General features: G+C 24.4%; 1 protein-coding gene across 1 annotated transcript in view; it reads right to left on the bottom strand.

Moving 5' to 3' along the window:
* The window catches only part of LOC129616598 (putative uncharacterized protein DDB_G0277255), a 66716-nt gene extending 53959 nt beyond the window's left edge, over positions 1-12757 (bottom strand). Inside the window, exon 1 of the mRNA XM_055532232.1 lies at positions 12569-12757. Within this exon, the coding sequence (XP_055388207.1) occupies positions 12569-12665 (97 nt within the window). The 5' untranslated portion in view covers positions 12666-12757. The remainder of the gene's footprint in view (positions 1-12568) is intronic.
* Positions 12758-20361: the final 7604 nt, after the last annotated feature.

Here is a 20361-nt window from a genome sequence, read left to right as displayed (position 1 = left end):
AGGTAAAGTGTAGGGTGTATATGCAAAACTTATTAAGTATTCTGAAATTTACATTTACAACAGTTTCACATACGTAAAATTTATGTCTGAAAATTATTATGCTTAAAGAATAAAAGCAATTACGTTACAAATAATTTATAAATGCATATTTATAAATGAATAAAATCATTTTGACAAACAATCAGAGGAGCCAATTTAAGGCAAACATTGAATTACACCTTTTTAATTAAGAAAACAAGATTTTTGAATGGAAGTGCGTTATTGCAATGTGATAAAAAAAAAGAGATTCATGTAAATTTTATGCAACTTTTGAAAATAAGTGAGAAAATGAAATCAAGGTACTTGTGAACGTTTCACTATTTATGTGAGACTGTTTTAACACAAATCTTATAATATTATAGAATAGGTCAATATAAATGATATATTTGGATTAAAAATATTTTACGAGATTAATGAAATATTGAAATGCATCTATATAATATTATTTCTTTGATTATTTATAAATATGTAAAGTGAATTAAAATTTCAGAAATTTAACAGATCTTCGCTTTTTTTCTTCTCAAATGAAAGTCTGATGAGCCAATTGTGTAAATCCCTGTTAATCTCAATTGATGAACTCAATTTAAAAAATTCTATTGCTCTATTTTCTAATTTTATTTTAAAAACCGGTGGTATTTAAGAATTGTTGGTAATATTTACTGAAATTCCATTTATTTTTAAATAAAGTGTTGAATATTTTTAAGTATGTTGGGTTTCAGTTTAATTTTTTTAATAGGCATGTAAAAATTGCATTTATTTTAATTAAAATTTTTTAATCTTTAAACTTCATGATTGCTGCGGAAATTTTGAAAAGTTTCTTCAATTATTACATTGTTTTTGACGTTTTGTATAAACGTCAATCATATAGTATAATCATATTAGTATAGCAATAAAGATGTGAAACCGCACGGTATAATTCTCGCATGTTAATACAGTCATGCGATAATTTAAATTACCGCATATCGTGTCCACTAATATTTTCAATTTTTACTGGCGTCCGGCAAGAATTTGAAGGGTTAATTATACACATTTAGTCTGGCATGCACTTTTTAATGGAAAATAAACCTTAAAACTCGAAGAACGATTCGATGGAACACTTGTGACTGAGCCCTGTTTTAGGAGGGGTTCTGCGACTCTAGAAATTTCGCCGTCGAGATAACAGAAACTTATTAGAGCTTAGTAATACTGCTAATATAGGCGGGGATAAGAATCACAAAAGATCTTATATGGGTAGACGTGAGAGGAGCCAAAGCACCGAAGTAGTTTTTACTTCTTTGGATTACCTTACTTATAATTAATAGCCTCACACAGTTTTGGGTGTTTCACAACAATTGTATACGTAAAGAGCTTTACCTTAAAAGTTTTGAAATATTTGTGATACAATGATTTGAAAAATCTTAAAATTTCTACAATAAATTTAAAATTGTTTTTTTTTTTTATAAGATTTACTAATCATATACTTAGAAAGAAAATGTGCACTAAATAAGTAGGATTTCTCTGCCACCTAAGGTTTTAATGACTAATAGAAATAGTCAACACTACCAAAGTAATTGAACATATAACAATCTTTAATATATGAACATTAGCGCATGTAATCTGCAGCAGATGTTAAATTCCAATAGTATTTTAATATAATTGAAATTTAATCTTAGACTCTAAAAATCTATTTTATAAATAGATAGCTACTATATATACATTAAAATATTTATGAATAATATTATTGATATTTAGTGTAAATGGTTAAAAAAAATTTCGTTTGATAGTTTTTAAAACAACTTAGGGGCAGGTAAGTGAATTGTTAATTTTATATTCATTATTCTATTTCATTATAATCTTATAATGTTATTATTATTATTATTATTACATTTAGAATATATAATGTAAATTTATTTATAAAAGATTTCTGTTCAGATTCATGTCATTAAGTAATGGTTCACTTTTAAGCTCACTTAAAGCCTATAATATTATAGTATATTAAGTCTATTATATATGTATATTTATCTATCTAATTACAGTGCTATATATTATGTATTTTAAAAGGTTATTTAACTGAATTAATAAACCAAATGTATGTTTTAAAAATGCAAATGTATCGTAGAAGAGAAAACCATTTGTATTTTAATTTTACAATATTAATGTAAGGTAGTGGATTTTAATTGTATCAAGTTTTTAATAATATGCACTAAGATGTTGTTTTTTTTTTCTTTTTTGTTGTTTTTACACATTTCATTCTCCTATATATTATATTCTTTCCGTCCTATTTAAAGATTAAAATATTCTTTTATATCCTGTCTTTTCATGCCATGTAATTCTCAAAATATCCTTTTCTTTTGCGCTTACAGGTTCATATGTATGTAGGTATATTGTATAAATATACATACATATGTACATTCTTGCTGTGAACACCTATATAGGTGCCTACAATATTAAGGGTCAATATAAGAAAAATGGTAATCAAATTGCAATTTTTTCTTGTTTTTTTTTTAATCTTAACTTTAAATTTGCATTGAAAGCGAAGGTTTACATGGAAATAAAGAAGATCAAATCTTTTGATATATTTCATCTTAAGATGTTTGTCAAGTTTTTCTTTGAAAATGTCATTAAATTTCTCGTTAAATTATTATTACAAACACAAAAAAAAAATTTTAAAATTGAGCATGCCATATTATAAGTATATCAAAACAAGTTTGATGGGAATAAAATGTTTGTAAATAAGCACGCTTCCTGTTAACGAGTTTGAAATAGTTTAACAAACATTAAAAGCAATTGTTGCTCAAAAAAATTATATACATATATGTGTTTACCTTTATATCATTTTGTTTTTAAATCAGCTGAGAAAATTTGAAGTGATTGGATTGAAACTGAACTTTAAAATGACTTTAAAATGACCAAAATTCCCAACGTAAAATAATAGGGAGTATTGGGGACATTATAGTTAAATAAAAAAGATTGCTTCGAAAATTTTGTCATACAGACGGCTTTTCCCCGGATATATTGACAGTTCAAATCTCCAATCTTTGTTCAAAAGTAGAAGAAGTAAATTTCTAAATAAAATATTTTTGTTCATTGTAAGACAAAAACTCGACTCAGCAAAAAATAATTGAGCCATTACCATGTCTGAATTTTCTGTATTCAAATTTTATGTTCAGAAAATTTTTTTAATGCAGAAAATTCTAAAGTAACCGGATAAAAGTGAGAAAAGTGGTTCTAAAAAAATTTGACAAAATTTAATTTGGTTTTAACCGAAATTATTTTTATATTTCTTGCTATACCGCCTTGTATATAGAAAATTTTAAGCATACAAGCAAGAAATATTACCAAAATTAAACTTATAAGCACATTTATTTTACATTTTTTAATCAAACTACAAAAAAAAAAGAACAAAAGATGAAAAATTGGACAGGTTGTCATCAATTTAAATCGTGAGAGAAACTGGTAAAACCTTTTAAACTTTAGTTTAGTAATTACATAATATATGAAAAGATAAAATATAATACATTAATGTTGAAAATTTATTGAATAATTTCAAAAGGGATTTTTTATAAAATTAAATATTCTTGTGCATTAGGAAAATAATACTGAGTTCGGGCCCCATATTTATAAGGTATTTTGAAGTAATGAGCACCTTTGAAGCGTTTAAACATAAACATGTAATAATATTTTTAAATATTTATTTAATTAATCGCTATATAATATATAGATTATAGTTAAATAATTTAATAATATTATTTATTTAATTTAATTTAATTTAATGAGATAAATAACCATGAAATGCTTAATTCTTTAATTTTACCTTAGCATTAAAATATACCATAAAGCAATTAAACGATATAACAATATTTGATAAGTTTGTTTAGAAAATTATAAGCCGAAAGGGTTCAAACTAAAAAAAAAAATAAAATAAAAAGATTTGATGTTAATTATTAGAAAGAATTATTGTCATTATTAATAACTTTAATAAAGATCAAGTTCATTTTATTTTCTTATGTTTATTCATGATATATGAATAAACATAAGAAAATAAAATGGATCATTAGGGATTTGAATAAAAGATATGATCATTAGGGATTAACAATTTTCTTACATATAATTTTATAGTCTGATCTTATCAACGGTCACCACATTAAGGTTAATTAATTAGTAAATAACTCTTTAGAATATCATTTTGTGGCAAAAAAAGACATAAAATAAAAAATGTAAAAAAAATTCACCAAAATTTTATTATTTAATTTTAATTTTAAAAATTATAAACATTGACTTCTTTAATTTCTGCGAACCAATGCAATGTAAAACATTTGTTCGATTTTATCGTAAAGATATTTTGCATTCGTTGGTTCCAGTCAAAATTAACTGCTTATTCGATTCAGAGATTAAAAATTCAATTTAAGCTAACAATATTTAAAATTTTTCACCAAACTATATTTAGAAAACCTCTTCGAAGACATGGCCCGATTGGTATAGAAGTATCAGGATTAAATTTAGTTTTAATGTTATTTTGCAAGCATGTTTTAAATTCCTTTGGATATGAATTTCAATGTTTTTACTGCACTTGAAAATACTTCATTAGCTAGGCCATGTAATTTATATTGTAAGTGTATTGTCTTAATGTGTATCAAGCACGTCTTGTATTGTGTGAGTGTACTTTCATTGTTGTATGTTAAACTGCTATTGTGATGATGATTCGGCTTTTTAGAGTGTAAATTTGCACTGCCTGCACCATTTTTTAGTAACGTCATTTGTGCAAAATTTGTAGCTCTTTATATATTTTCACCGTCGACGTTCTTTTATTTATTCCAAAATGATTTTTGATTGCACAATTCTGTGTTTTTTGTAACATGCTGATATTCTTTGAAAATGTATTTCCCCATAAGTATATTAATATCGTAAGTATAATTGTACAGTGAAACAGACTATAATACATTGATCTTTTTAACTCATTAGGTACCCTTTTCTACGCTTCTTTAAGGACTCCTTAGATTCTTCTGCCCTTTTTATTTGCATTGTTGTTCCCATTTTAACTCTGTCTTAATTATGATACCTAAATACTTAAAGCTTTCTTCAATTTCAACACAGTTAAACATAAGCTTTAGATTCGATACGTAAGATTTTTTTATATTCATATACTTAGTGTTTTATACCCTGCACTTCGTGAAGGGTATATTAACTTTGGTATGGAGTTTCTATATAGAACGGTTTCACAGATTTGAGTAATTGCTATACAACAACAAAAGGTGCAGGGTATAATTCAATCGGTTTATACCGACTGAAACGTTTTTACTAGTTAACATAAATTTTATAACAATGTTAAATGCATTGTTGTAAAATTTGGAGTTTTTGTACGATATTCAAGTCTATTAGAAAATTTTAAAACTTTAATTGGTTTTTATAATTGTATATACGTGCAGACATACGCAAATTTGATTTTCAAAAATTTCATGAGAAGTAACAGACCAGTAAAATTCATCGTTATGTACCTTTGTACTCGTATATAGAATCTGATTTGGAATGAATTAAATCTCACATGATATTTTACGTTAATCTCTCTTGATAATTGAGTGAAGGTTAAATTTCAAAAAAAGAAAAGACAGATAAAACAAAGAAATGATCTTTGTATTTTTCCCTTTAATTTTTGCTTTTTTTTAAAAAAATAAATTGAATTTTTGTATTTTTGTAATTCGTGATGGATAAAGTGCATATGTAATGAAAAAGCATTCAATAAAATTTTATATATAATGTTTATTTACTTTAAAAAAAATTTTATTTGATCATAGCACATTATACAAAGTTCAAAATGTCATTGTAAAAAAAGAAAAACTCCAATTTTCCAAAATAAAAACAAAAAAAAAGTGAATTTAAAATAAATAAATGTGGAAAAGGTTCTCCCCCAAATAAAAGAGTTTTCAATATTATGAATTGAATATTTTTATTTAAAATTAATTTTCCTCATTTTCCACATTTTCCCCACATACATACATATGTGTGTGTACGTATATTCATAGTGTGTTTCATTTGTGCATAAGTACATAAAATATTTTACTACGCAGGGATTGAATCATAGCTGCACACATTATACGTATTTGTTTATTTAAAAAGAAATGAAAATGAAAAAAAAAAAATTAATATTGAGTTGAAACATAGGGAAAATTCATTCGTTATTTTTTCCCTTTGTAACTTTTGAAAATCTATGAAAATGTAAAACAAAAAATTTTATATAAGTAAACAAAAATGAATTGCATTTCGTTGATTTTTTAAAATTTGGAACGAATTCGATTTGTTTATTTAAAATAAAAACAAAAAATTGATTTATTTAAATTAGAAATTTTATTTTTAAAAAGATTTCATACAAGAGTATTGCTAGTAGTCTTTTATATAACAGTAACAGTTGGATTGTGTGTAATTATCTGTATGTGGAAATGCACTGTTAAATATTGTGTACCCTGTAATACGTTGCAAATGCAATTTTGTATTAATATTAACAATCGGACATCAGACAAGGATACAAAAGTTAAAATAGAAGTAGCCAGATCAGCCTTTAATTGATATGGGGGAGTACTATGCAGTCGGGAGCTTAACATCAATCTTGGATTACTGACGTTACTTAAATTGTTATGTTTGGTTAGTTCTCTTATATATGAGTCAGAAGCGTGGACGTTAAAAGTTTCAATCATGAACAAGCTGGAAATATTCGAGCTATCGTAGAATGCTCAGAATATCTTATATCAATAGAGTAACAAATGTTGAGGCGCTACGAAATTTATATAGAGACAAGGAACTACTTTTAACGATTAAAAAAAGAAAAGTAAGCTGTTTTGGACATATAATGATATATCCGAAATATGAGCTGCTACAGTTGATTGTTAAAAGTAAAATTGAAGGTCGAAGACATTCATGGCTGCGGAATATTAAGAACTGCGTAAAAAATATAACTTGAGATGTGATCGCTAACATCCTGAAAAGTATACGCAGACAAGAAGAAGATTAATATGTTAATCTTCTTCTTGTAGAGTGTTATCGTCTTCTTCCATTATTAATACTTCTAAAATTTTATATGAGGTTGCAATAATTTTACAAAATGTTCTTAAATTAGCACAATTATTGGGAATTATTAGCACAATTGTTGGGAATGTTAATTAAAGAAGTGAACGACTTGGATTTGGAATATTGCGGTCATGTAAATTTATTTATTCCGGTATCTCTCGATTATAAAATAAGAAATTATATTTTTCTGAATTCAAAATACCATAATTTAATTCTTATTTGCAATAAATTTCTGTTCTTTCCAAAGTAGAACACCACCAACATTTTAAATTATTTGTACAATAATTTATAAAATATTTTGTAAGATTATAAGATCTTTTCCATAACCAGAATTAGCTTAGTGAAAAATTTATAATAAACTTTTTTTTTTAATATACCTACATTATTGTGGAAATGACCATGATTGACCCAAAAAAAAAAATGAAAATTTTCAAAATTTTTGAAAAATTTTTGAATTTTTATTCTTTATTAATATATTTGCAATGTAAAATTAATTTTGTATATATATATACTTTATATTTCCTTCATATTTTATGTCTTAATAAATTTTAATAATTTTAATCTTTTGTTGATTCTATAAAAATTTCATATATACATATAAGTATGTATATAGGTATTCATACGTGTCATAGAGATATTGTGCTTATAATGTATAAGTATATTAGGTATATGAGTATGTACTCATATCAATATGCTATTGTGTATTCAAAAAATGATCTAGGATGATCAATAGAATTTTCCTCAAAAATATAAACAAAATATTATGAAAATCTTTTTTAAATACTTAGGAAATTCCTGTATTTTTTTTTTATTCTTTTATAAATTTTATAAAACGAGTAAAAATTGTAGAAGAGCCCATATTATAGAGAATATTAAAATACAACATACATTTACACAATATTTAATAAAATCTATGCTAAATGAATATTAAATCTATTAATAACTAAATGTAAACCACTTGCTGCAAATGTGTAAGAACTCAAAAGATGCAAATTTACAGTTAAAGGTATTAAATTTAATGTTGAATTTTTTTCTTCATCTTAAAGAAAACCCATATTTTCCTAATGAAAAAATTTCTAAGTTTTGATAGAGAAAACATAATTTTGTTATATCAGGTGAATCTCGTCATAGGGTGCTTTTTTATTAATTATAGGTTTTTTATTTTATTATTATGGTGTGTAATTCAAAGTATAATATTGTGTATACTTAATGTTTAATATTTTCGTATATTTTTTCTCTTTATGAACTGCGATCTCGTACTTGTACCTATTTTTCAAAATTAACCACAAAATTTTAAGAAGGTATAGTGAAAATTAAAGAATTTTGAGTTGTTACAGTTTAGCAGCAATCGAGCTATGTATAGAACATATTAAATCAAAATATTATATATGAGAAAAATATATACAAAACGTAACATACGAGTATTTTATGAACTACAATATATTATAGCTACATGTACCTATGTGCATGTAGAAAAGTGGAAATTTCGGAAAAATAAATTACAAATGAAAACGATTGTATTTCTTTTATAACACAGGCAAGATGAAAGCAACGGAAATGCCAAATATCCATAATATTTTAGCTAATATAATCACTTTTGTGTTTTTACATTAGAATGTATGTATATGTATTAATATTAGTGTGTTACATATAAAATTATGTTGCCAATTATTGTGTATACAAAAAAATTTAATTATTCGTTTAAATAAAGTTAAATTCGATATTAGTAAACATTAATTAAAATTTTTATACCCGTATGAACGTATGAACGTATATTTGAAAGTTGTTATAAATTTTTCATTGCGTTAGCAACGCTTTAAAAAAAACACTAAGTACTTATAGACATAATTATATATACATATTTATATTCTTGATGACTCTAAAAGTCAATATTATAAATTTTTGAATTATAAGTAAATCTATTTTACAGTTATAATAAATATTAGAATAATTGTAATATTATTACGAATTTAGTGATCACACGGCTTTAATAAATTTTTATGTGATGACTTGATCTATAATGAACACAAATTTATTTCCGATTATTGTGGTACAATATATTTATGCGACTAATATCACTAGTGATTATTAGATATGTATCATACTAGTGATTCCCTTAATTTGGAATCCTCTATTAAATTTCGCTTGAAACATATATGTATAGGAATATAGAAAATATAGAAAATGTTGAATGAAATTCATATTCATTGTAGTAGGATCAATTAAGTTTCAACATCAACTATTGTTTGTTTGGTATAATAAAAATATTTTAAAAGTTTTTTTTTAACCATAAATACCTGCAGTAGCACGTTATAATTTTTGGTACATTTTATATTTAAATGCATTACAGCCTTGAATTCCTAAAATATTAAATGACCCAAAAAAAACTTTATGTTTGTTCGATATTTAACACTAATATTGTGAAAAAAGTGGGTTTGGGTTCTTAAATCTGTTGTTACATCGTGCATAAAGTTCCTAATAAATATGTTATTAATTTTTGTATATAGAAGTATGGAAATAAATCAATTCTTTGTTATGTATAAGTAAAAGGTGTTTGAAGGTAAACTGCAATTTAAATATAAGTAGGTACGTAAAATATTTACGTAGTGTAAGTCAATATAAAAATTTCAAACAATAATTTTATTTGTTTTCTTTTTTAAATATTTGGTGGTAATATTCATTAGCATACTGTTAAAGAATCTTATTGTACTCAGGTAATCAATTAAGTTATTTTGTTTATATAAGCTGCAATTTAAGAAACGTATTACACCAATATATGGGCTTCGTGCTGTTATCTATGATTGCAAATTGAGAAAAAATTATTATTAACATGCAAGTTAGATGCCAATATGATTATTTTCAGCAACATACAAGTACTTACATAGTTCTGGATGTTTGCATATGTACATAGAATCGGAAAGCTAAAATCACCATCATTATTCATTGATAATTTTAATTTTAAAAATTTCGATTGCTATGTAATTAAAATTTATTCATTGAAATTGTATTTATTGAAATTTTACTATAACACTGGACAAATATTTTTTATTCTTCATTTAAAAATTGTAATTTCGATGAACATTCTGCAAGTCAACAATTAAACAATTTTAAGCTGAATTGTGAATTAATACAGTATATTTTTGTGCAATTTTAAGTACAATAATTGCTCTAAATATATGGATGTACATATAAATTTTAAATAAATAGCAAGTAAATAAGTATAGCTAGAATTCAAGTCCTTATCAAATACCAGTTTTGTTATTAAGTATATCAGTTCAAATCTTTCTATGATATTTCTATAATTATCATAACATTTAGGTAAAAGAGATTTAAAATATCCTTTTAAAAATTATAAATACAAGCTTTATAGTTTAATTAACTTGATTTCAATATTATTCAATTCTTGTTTTATATAAGTAATTCGTGACTTGCGCATAAGTAATAATTTCTCTTTATTTTTGAATTAAATTTATTTAAATAAGCCATTCATATGAAAAATATAAATTTTCTTGGATTAAATGGACTTAATATTAGACACTCATGTAGGAATATTCTGAATAGGCACTATCTGTCAATTACACTCTATATGCATAAGTTACTAGTTTGATATTTTAATTTTAACTTATAATTTATTTAGAACTACTTATTTATTATTATACTTAAAATGATAGGAATGTTGAGCTTAAAACATTTTATTATGCGTATAATTGCGATTTTATGGGAAACTTGTATGTACAAGTCAAATCAGTTATGTATTGCATGATACACTCTGTATAAAATGTAGTGATATTAAAATATAAAATTCCGAACAAAGCTACTATATAATTATTGAGAAATTTTATAAAAATTTTATTTATGATAAATAAAGAATTTATTGATTATTATTACCTACACTTATACCTTAATATGCTAATTTTATTGTCATTTATGATGGATTATTGTCCAATGTTCGTTCATAACATTAATTTCTATAATTTTTATTTTTTTTCTTTTTCTTGTCAGTCATTTAAAGCTGCAAAATTTTCAGACTTAATTTTTTTTTTTTATAACCGGTATACTTAAATATAGAAAATATTATGTGAGTATACGGCAATAAAGAAAAATTTGCATTATTTTAACTATCTCTCATTATACTTCTTGTTATACATTTTATAATCTAAAAAAAAAAATTTAAAAAGTTTGTAAGTATACAATGTGAAAGTAAATGGGAAAATAACAAAAGTAAAATTACCGGCATGCTTTATAATCTCATACTATGAGTATAAATTTTTAACATCTGTTTAATCAATTAGAATCTAATATTATATACTTACATATAGTTTATAATTATATAGAACGTACTTTAATTTAATGGGAATCCTTATATTACAGAATAAGCTTTTTCTAGCAAAATTTTATAAAATTGTCCGTAAGATCAATTAAGAAGATTAAATTTCCTCCTATTTGAATCAATGTAGCTAGTTAATACTTATATACAATATAAGCAAATATTTATGTAATTTGATATTTTTTTAAATTAAATTCATTATGAAAATATCATTCATTAATGCATCTTAATTACAAGCTACACTTATAATATAAATGAAAAAAATTATATTTTAAAATCTATTATAAATATAACAAAAGTGTATAGAATATTCACAAATCTATAACTCTATAACCTATAACGGTTAGTCGCTGAAATTACAGTTTTAAATTTCTTTACTTTTAGTGAAGTCTATGAAAAAATAAATGCCATTGGGATATTCATAATACGAACCAAATTTCTTTCCACTACTTAGACTTGATAAAATTTTACTCACAACAAAAATTTTTAATCGGGCTTAACATGTCTACTTATATAGGCCTCTAATGGCTACTCTATGTTGCATGGTTCCGAAGTTATAAGTATTCCTTCATCTGCAAGAAAAATCTTTTAACATTTATTTTTCAACAAACGAAAACGCATATATCTGCCGCACCCCACCCCACCCCTCTCTCTCACAATGTTTTGCTGCAAATTGATCAGAGAATCATCCGTGAAATAACTTTCCACCTTATACGAAGCACCCTGTATATAAAAAATTTATTGTATTCTTATTATCTCAAATTTAAAATACATAAATACACCTACGTAAAACAAAATGATCTTTCAGTAATAACTTAGTTTTAGAATGCAAAACTTTTAAGGAACTGGGCTAAAAATGCGCCTATAAATATTAATATATTTTAAATGTTTAAAGAAAGTTAAAGATAATTTGTTTTAGTATCATTATAGTACCGGATTCAACTCCATATTTATTAATCCGAAAAAAAATTTTTTGAACATTTTAAATATTTTCTAACTGTTAGAAAATAAATGGCCTATATTAACTGCTTTTCACAAATTTCTAATGCCTTATCTATTTTAAATGAAAATGTTGCTTTAATCCTTAAGTGCTATAATATCTAATTATTCCAAATACAAAGTTCTAGAACATAGAATTTATGCAATAAAATGTAAATTCCTTACCTGTTAGCATTATGTAAACTGTTTTCCAAATTCGATTATTATTTCCACAATTGATATAAGAAAACATTCTTAAGTTATTCATTTTTAATGTCATCATCCTACTAGGTTGATATTCCAAAGTACCTATTTCAAAATTTTCTTCTTTTAATTATCAAATTCAATCTTTTTCAAAAGATCAAAATAATTCATCACTTTTTATTCAAAACTAATTTTAATGCTAAGTATTCCTTTTTAATTTGTTTTACTTTATGTATGTATATGTATATTTTAAGAATATTATTTTCGTTTGTATATAAGTATGTGTATATTAAGGTACCTATAGTCTATCTATATAGATATTATATAATTAAACGTAATCAACGACAATAATCCAGGAAATGCCAATCATATATAAATTTGCACACATTTTAATTAATATGTATAACAAAATGAATATTTTATATGCATACATATATATTGATATACGTATATATTTGTATATTATATTACATATTTTTATTTAAAATATTCTTTCTTATATACGAGTAATATTATGTTGCACTAATTTACATGAAATACAATTTCATTTCAACAAAATGCGTTAAAATGATTTATTTATAATATTTTTCTTGAATAAATTCTTATTTTTTCACTACTCTATGTAAAAGAAAATGTTATTCATATGTAATTAATCAAAATGTTAACATAACTAAAAAAAAAAATTAAATGAAAACGAAAAACAAAAATTCAAAACGTAATAATTTACGCGGTTCTTTTACACATTACACTAAAATTTTATTAAACTGATTGGCAACAATCACTTCTTTACTATCCTAACTCTCAATGGATACTAAAATTTGTAAAAAAATAAAAACAAAATTTTATTTTACTTTGCGTGCATCGCTATCAAATTCATTCAAAAAACAAATGTGAATAGTGTTTGCTTTTCTCTTTTTTGTTTTTGGTTTTGTATTGTTTGATATCGAACATGAACATAAAAAATGTTTGATTGATGTTCGTTTTAATTTTCGTTTCAATTTTTTATTGAAATTGAAAGCTAATTATTTTATATAAAACACTTCATGTTGTATAGAAAATTCATTATATGATATGCTTTTAATCTGAATGCAGTATCATTTAAAAAGAGTGGCTTAAACGATTTGATACAGTATGATTACAGAATTTTACTAAATAAAAAAGTCATAATAACGCAGAAGAAAAAAAAAACCCTAAATTCGTAATCAGCAATATTCAGTAGATCGTTTCTAACCATAAAATGTAATATAACTTAGGGACTAGGTAATTGTATAGAATGTTGAGTATTCTGTGAAGTGTTTATCAAATTCTACATATAATAGGTCTATAAGCTAAAATTATTTTATATTAATAAACTTGATAATTTAAGATTTTGTGTAGGAAAAATTTGTATAAATCTAATTATTTGGTATTGCTAGGCTAGTTATTTTGAATGTTAATGTCATAATTAGATCTGCAAATGAAATTTCGAAAGGCGAAAATAAACACCGATGTATTGAAGAATGCGTGCGTTCTCGGTGGTGGTAAATACATCGGTGTTTAATAATAATATTATTAATTCTAAATTACTTTATTAAAGCACATGGCATGACTAATAATTTCTTTATATTGCATAATAGACACATTATAGCATGATGAATATACATTATGTCAAAACTAAACCTACATAATAAACTATAAATAAATTTATATTGAAAGGGTATATGTGCCGCTTAATTAACCTTTGATAGTATCGAAAATATCATTTATAACAATATCCACTTTATATGGGAATTAAAAAGAGGCAAAATGTAGCACACCAAGCATTCTTTAAGTAAATCACACTTTTTCAATCATTTTTAAGTAAGGAATTCATCCCGTATTTTCATAATAGTATTGTAATAACTCATTTTTTCGCATGTATGTAGATTGTATGAGCTTTAGTTACAACTTGGTGACGGTATAAGTGTTAGTAAAAATATAGGACACATATATAGTTTCTTTCTACAACTTATTATCATACATTAGCTGATTTTATGCATTCTTGATGATCACAACAAAAAACACTTAGAATCGCTCTATCTCTTCTAGTTCAACAAAAGAAAAGGTACACGGTTAATATAAATTTATATTTTTCATAGTATCCAATTTTACTAAAACTTCCTATGCAACAACAAAAGTTTAACAATTACCACTGTATTCAAGTATTATAATACAACTAACCAGAACTTGAACTTAATAATTTAAAATTTTGTCTAGGAAAAATTATAAGATTCAAACTCGTATATACATATAAAAATAAGTTCACAATAAAAAGGTGGAGTAGCTAATAAGAAATTTATTTGCTATAAAATATGAAATATTAAGCAATTACTTTGAGTGTTAATGTTAATTAGCTCTGCGAATGAAGTTCTCAAAGAAGAAATTAAATTAAAAATTTTTTACTGAAGTATATAGGCATACAATTTGCATTAATATTATTTTTTAATTTTAATAAATAACCTCTGCCTCCGTATACATATGTGTTTCAAAACCAAACTAATCTTAATAAATTTATATTAAAAGAGTATGTGCGGAATAATTAAGCTATTATAGTAACATAAATTTTTAATAATAATTTATATCCACTTTATATGGAAATTATAATTAAAGAATTATTATACATTTCAGAATAAAAGAAAATATAAAAGGAAGAAAAAGGAATTTCATAAGCATATTTGAAGCAAGAGTTCAAATATTTGTTGAATCATCTACATAATATAGACGAGAATTCCTTAATATTAAGAAAGAACATAACAATAACTCATTTAAGCTATATTAATGTCATAAAATTAATATGTATGGGTTTAAGTTGACACTTGGTAAAATAATGAGTGCAAATGAAAATATAGTAAATGTAGTGGTTAAAGCAACACCAATAAAGGAGTATTTAATTTAATTGGGTTTTCTTTTTGGGTCGAAGTTCTAAACAATAAAGTTAAAATCAATATAATAAAATTTCTAAATTATTGATTGTTTTAAGAGCATGCTAAGGTGAGCTAACAAGTGAAGTTCAAATAAGATTTTTGAATACTAAGTAACCAAATATTTTAATTTTAGGTTTTTAGAATTTTAATAAGTTCGCATATTCGGTACAATCTCAGCTCTCTCTGTTCTCCTTTTATTGCAGCACTAAATTTCCCAACTTTTCTTTTTAACATTGTTTAATCATTATTTTTATTTCAGTTTCTGCACTCTGTTAGATCGTCCTTCCTAAAAGTAATTTTAAAATTTTTTTCGGTATCTATCTCGGATTTTTTTCAGTTTTTCTTCTATATTTTTTTCTTAAACTTTCAATAATTTAGTTTGCACGTTGTCAGTTTTTCCCCATATTAAAAAATTTATAACTTGCGTACGGCTGCTGTAATATACATTCTTGTTTATACGAGTACAAACGGTAGAAGGAAAAAATTTGATATGACAAACAGATATGATTATGTCAAATTCGTAGGATACTGCGTTAATGTATTTGAAGCCGAATGACATAATAAGCATAGAATATATACCACTCTGTATTTTTGAATGTTATTTTGCGCGAAAAGTACAATTAAAGCTATTCTAATGTTATATTTTTAGGACAGCAACTAACATATTGATATCATACCAAATTGAACCTCAAAGTTGTTCAGATCACTATTGTAATTTCCGTTCATTTCGTTTAGCATGAACACTTTTATCAAGGCTACATATTATTTCCTCTTTTATTTTTTTCATATTTATTTAATTTATTAAATAAAATGCTGCTTAAAAATGGAAATGAAAAAAAAAATTAATAATTATCTTTAATATTTTTATTAAAATTTAAAGCATTTGTGATATTTGATCCCATAAATTTTTATAAATTAAAAATATTTTGCTTTCATATATTTTGTTATAATTATACAACTTTTAGATTCTAACTTAAGCCTTTAAATTAATTTATAATATAGATTATTTAAATTTCCTCCAGGAACATCAATTTATTAGCCATTTACACTAATTGGCTTTTAAAAATAGAGATGATAGAATTTCTTATCCGTGAATTTGCTTTTAAAAGGTTTTTTTTTTTGTTATACAATCTTTATTCATGATTTTCAATAGTAATTTATGTATACTCGGCAATATTCTTTACATTTGTTTGATTTTATTTTTTTGTTGTTTAAAGTATTACAAAAATAAATGGAAATAGAAAATATAATTACATATTTAGCAATAAAGTTATAATTTCATTAAAATATTGTAAATAGTAATAAATATGATGATTATAATATGAAATATAATATTAAAATAAGAATTAGTATAAGTCTTCATTCGCAAAACAACTGCTCCGATATTGAGCTTCTGTATCAAAATAACTTTCTTAAGACAAGTAAAATGACGCGTTTGTGTAATAGTTTTAGATAATGATAATAACAATTACCAACCGGAAAGTACATTTTCTAGTTCAGCGAAACTCTTACAAAATATTATGGAAAGGTCCTTTAGCACCTAATCAAACAGCCATAACATTCCCAAAATACTCGTATAACATCTTGATATTCGCCAAAATTTGATCCAGCAGTCAAGTGTTAGTTCAAGTGTTAGTTTTCATTCAAATTGGTTCAGCCTAAATTGATCTTAAGAAGAACATCTTAGCTAATTAAAAAGTACTCAATTAAAATAATAATTGCACTTCTAATTATTATCTCAAAAATATATTTAATTTTAATATTATATACATACAATATATAATATTATAATAATTAACAAATTAACATAATTTCATTATGCTCGTACATATTAGATAAAGCTGCACCTAAATCTACTCAAATAGCTAAAATAATAATTAATGAATTAAATAACTACAATAATAACTATAATTACATAAATTATGATTAACGATAATTAATCCGAAGAGAAAAACGCAGAAACTGCAAAAGTTACATAAAATATGTCTACAGGATTGTAGAGACGTGCAAAGCATAAAAGCATTAACGCTGAAAAAAAGTGTTAATTTTACTGCTACTTACATAAAAAGAAAACAATAAAATTATTCAACAGTAAATAGGAACACATGAAATAGCAATACTTCACTGCCAAAATGTGAAAAATGATCGTTGCTAAGGAGCTTAGATGTCCATTATGAACATCAGCCTAAATTCATCGTAATACAACACATACACATTTCAAACATATTGGCTCATACTTAGAAAGTTGGATGTCAATTTCGATTTAATCAACATTATTTTCATTTTCAATACAACAAGTCCGCTTCAATTGTCGTAGATAATACAATAAAAAGAAAAATATGCATCACGCATCCAACAGTCAACTAAATTATCTTATCATCCAACATATTAAGCTATCATAATTTCAACTAATCGAACAAAAGAAAAGAGAATTTCATACAAAAATAACGTAAGTAACTTGTTTTTTAATTTTATTTAGAATTTAGATAAATTTTTTTTTGTATATAAATGAAAGTAATTTAAATAATGCAGTAGATTGTTTTTAAAAATAGTGTTTCCACTTGTAAACGAAAAAAATTATTTATATATTTATATATTAATATTAAAATAATAGATTATTTACCTATATTCAGCTGTTTAATAATAAATACTTCAGCTGTTTAATAATAATACTTACCTAAGATTGTAACTATACTAATATATTTGAACGAGCCTTGTGAAAAGACATGTGGACGGCATATGCATCAGGCAACATTTTCTTTGGATTGCGAATCCAATCACATGATTTATTCAAGCCGAGAAGCAATTCGCATCATATCGATTTACCAACGATAACACTAAATATTTCCTTGTCGTAATAACAACCACACTTGTTAAAGTAGCCCCTTCTTACTTGTAGTGCAGCACAAGTAAGAAAGGACTATTTTAAATATTTGAAGAAGCTTTACTTTGAAGTTTTCGCAATAGCTTAATTTGTATACTTTAAATTTCAGTTTTCTTCTATAAAAAATATTATGTAAGTTAATTGACCTTATCAGATTCTCACATAAGTATGGGGTTCAAAAGTTTAAATTTAAAATTTTACATTTATAATTTTTTCTCATAATTAATATATTTTTTTCCAATTGTTTTTTGTTTTAATTATTTACATAAATTCATTTTCAAAATTTTAAAAGAATCTTTTCAGCACTATTCTTTAAAATGCAGCAGGTATAAGAGAAATGAATCCGCTTTATTTTTTATTCTTCAGAATTTTAATTTTAAAATTCAGTTTTATATTATGCAAGTTTAAAATTGAATTTATGAATTGTGTTTTGGCGGGGTCAATAATCTTTTTAAAATCTGAGAATTTTAAAATTTTGATTTATCAAAAACCTTTTCTTAAAGTTAAAAAAGAAAACAATTTTTTTTTTAAATATTGTAACTGCATATTAAAAGCGTTCGAAAATTAAAATTTTAATACAAAAAGAGTTAGAATCTAATAAGGCGCGTTAATTAAGACAAAAAATGACAAATAAAAAAACTATGAATATTAATTATTAATTTTAATTAGAATGGAAGTGATCTTCGAAACTATGAGGCATAATATATGCTAGCATTGTGTAATAAATAGTTTATGAGAAGTTCTGCTAACATTTTTGAAATTAATGATGAAAATTAATTGCTTTACCAATGTTGAAAGTTTCATTCTCATAGTTTACCTTTGTTCCGATATCACCGTTGGCATAGTTAAATCGCAAGAACATCATATTTTTATAACAATAAATTCGTTCTTCCAAAATTCAAGAAATAGAACAAATGCTTATTATACATATGAGATTAATGCTGAAACCGTAAAAGTCCTAGATTAATATTATATATCCAATTTTGATTAACTGCTTAAATATATAGAGGGTCAAAAATGTGGAAAATTTTTGCTCAGAACATAATGTTAAATCGGAACCGTTTTCGAGCTACAAGAATTTTAGGAAAATTTACCAAAATTTTGTTGGTTTAGTTTGACTAGTACTACTACTACTACTACTAGATGTTAGTTTGACTACTACTACTACTCTCTTACTATTACTACTACTCTCTTACTACTTCTGCTACCAATACGAATACTACTTGTTTTCTTGTAAAAAACAAGCTTCGTTCAGCATACGGAATGTATAGCATTTTTTCCTATTGCCAAATTTTTTTGATATCATGAACAGTATAACGCTTTTACAATATATGCATGTATTTATTTTATTGGTATTGTAACTTTTCGAGATAAAGTATATACATATTTATGTAAATTTGCTCAGGAAAGAATACTATATCTTTATTACATTGATTAATGGTATAAGAGTATCAAATGATCATGATAGAGAATGATATCGTAATCATCAAGGTAACCATTATCATGGTGGTATAAGATTTGCTTTTTTGTCTTATCTATTGGCAGAGAACAAATTATTTTGATTATTTGAATTATAAATAAACGAAAAAATAAATATGAAAAACAGAATATTATCGGAATTATATGTAGAGATTCTCAACGATAACAGCAATAAAAAAAAGAATCACGATCGATTTGATCACTTGATTAACTTGATTTTCTCTAGCTCTTCTTCTTTCATTAAATCTTCTCACAGTTAATCTATTAATATCAACCACATATGTATATGAACATTTATATTGCGTACGTCGGTACGTGTGTTTTTACAGCTGAGTTTCATCTCCTCGGTTTATTCAAATCTTATAGATTTCTAAAATCTTTAAATAAAAATATCCTCTTTGTTTTTATTCTCCTTATTTTGTAGTTGGTCTTTTCATATAATCTATCGACAAAACATTACAATTGAGTAG

This window comes from Condylostylus longicornis, unplaced genomic scaffold, assembly GCF_029603195.1.
Source record: "Condylostylus longicornis isolate FDR11 unplaced genomic scaffold, ASM2960319v2 ptg000244l, whole genome shotgun sequence".
NCBI lineage: Eukaryota > Metazoa > Arthropoda > Insecta > Diptera > Dolichopodidae > Condylostylus > Condylostylus longicornis.
This window is presented reverse-complemented; position numbering and strand designations above follow the sequence as displayed.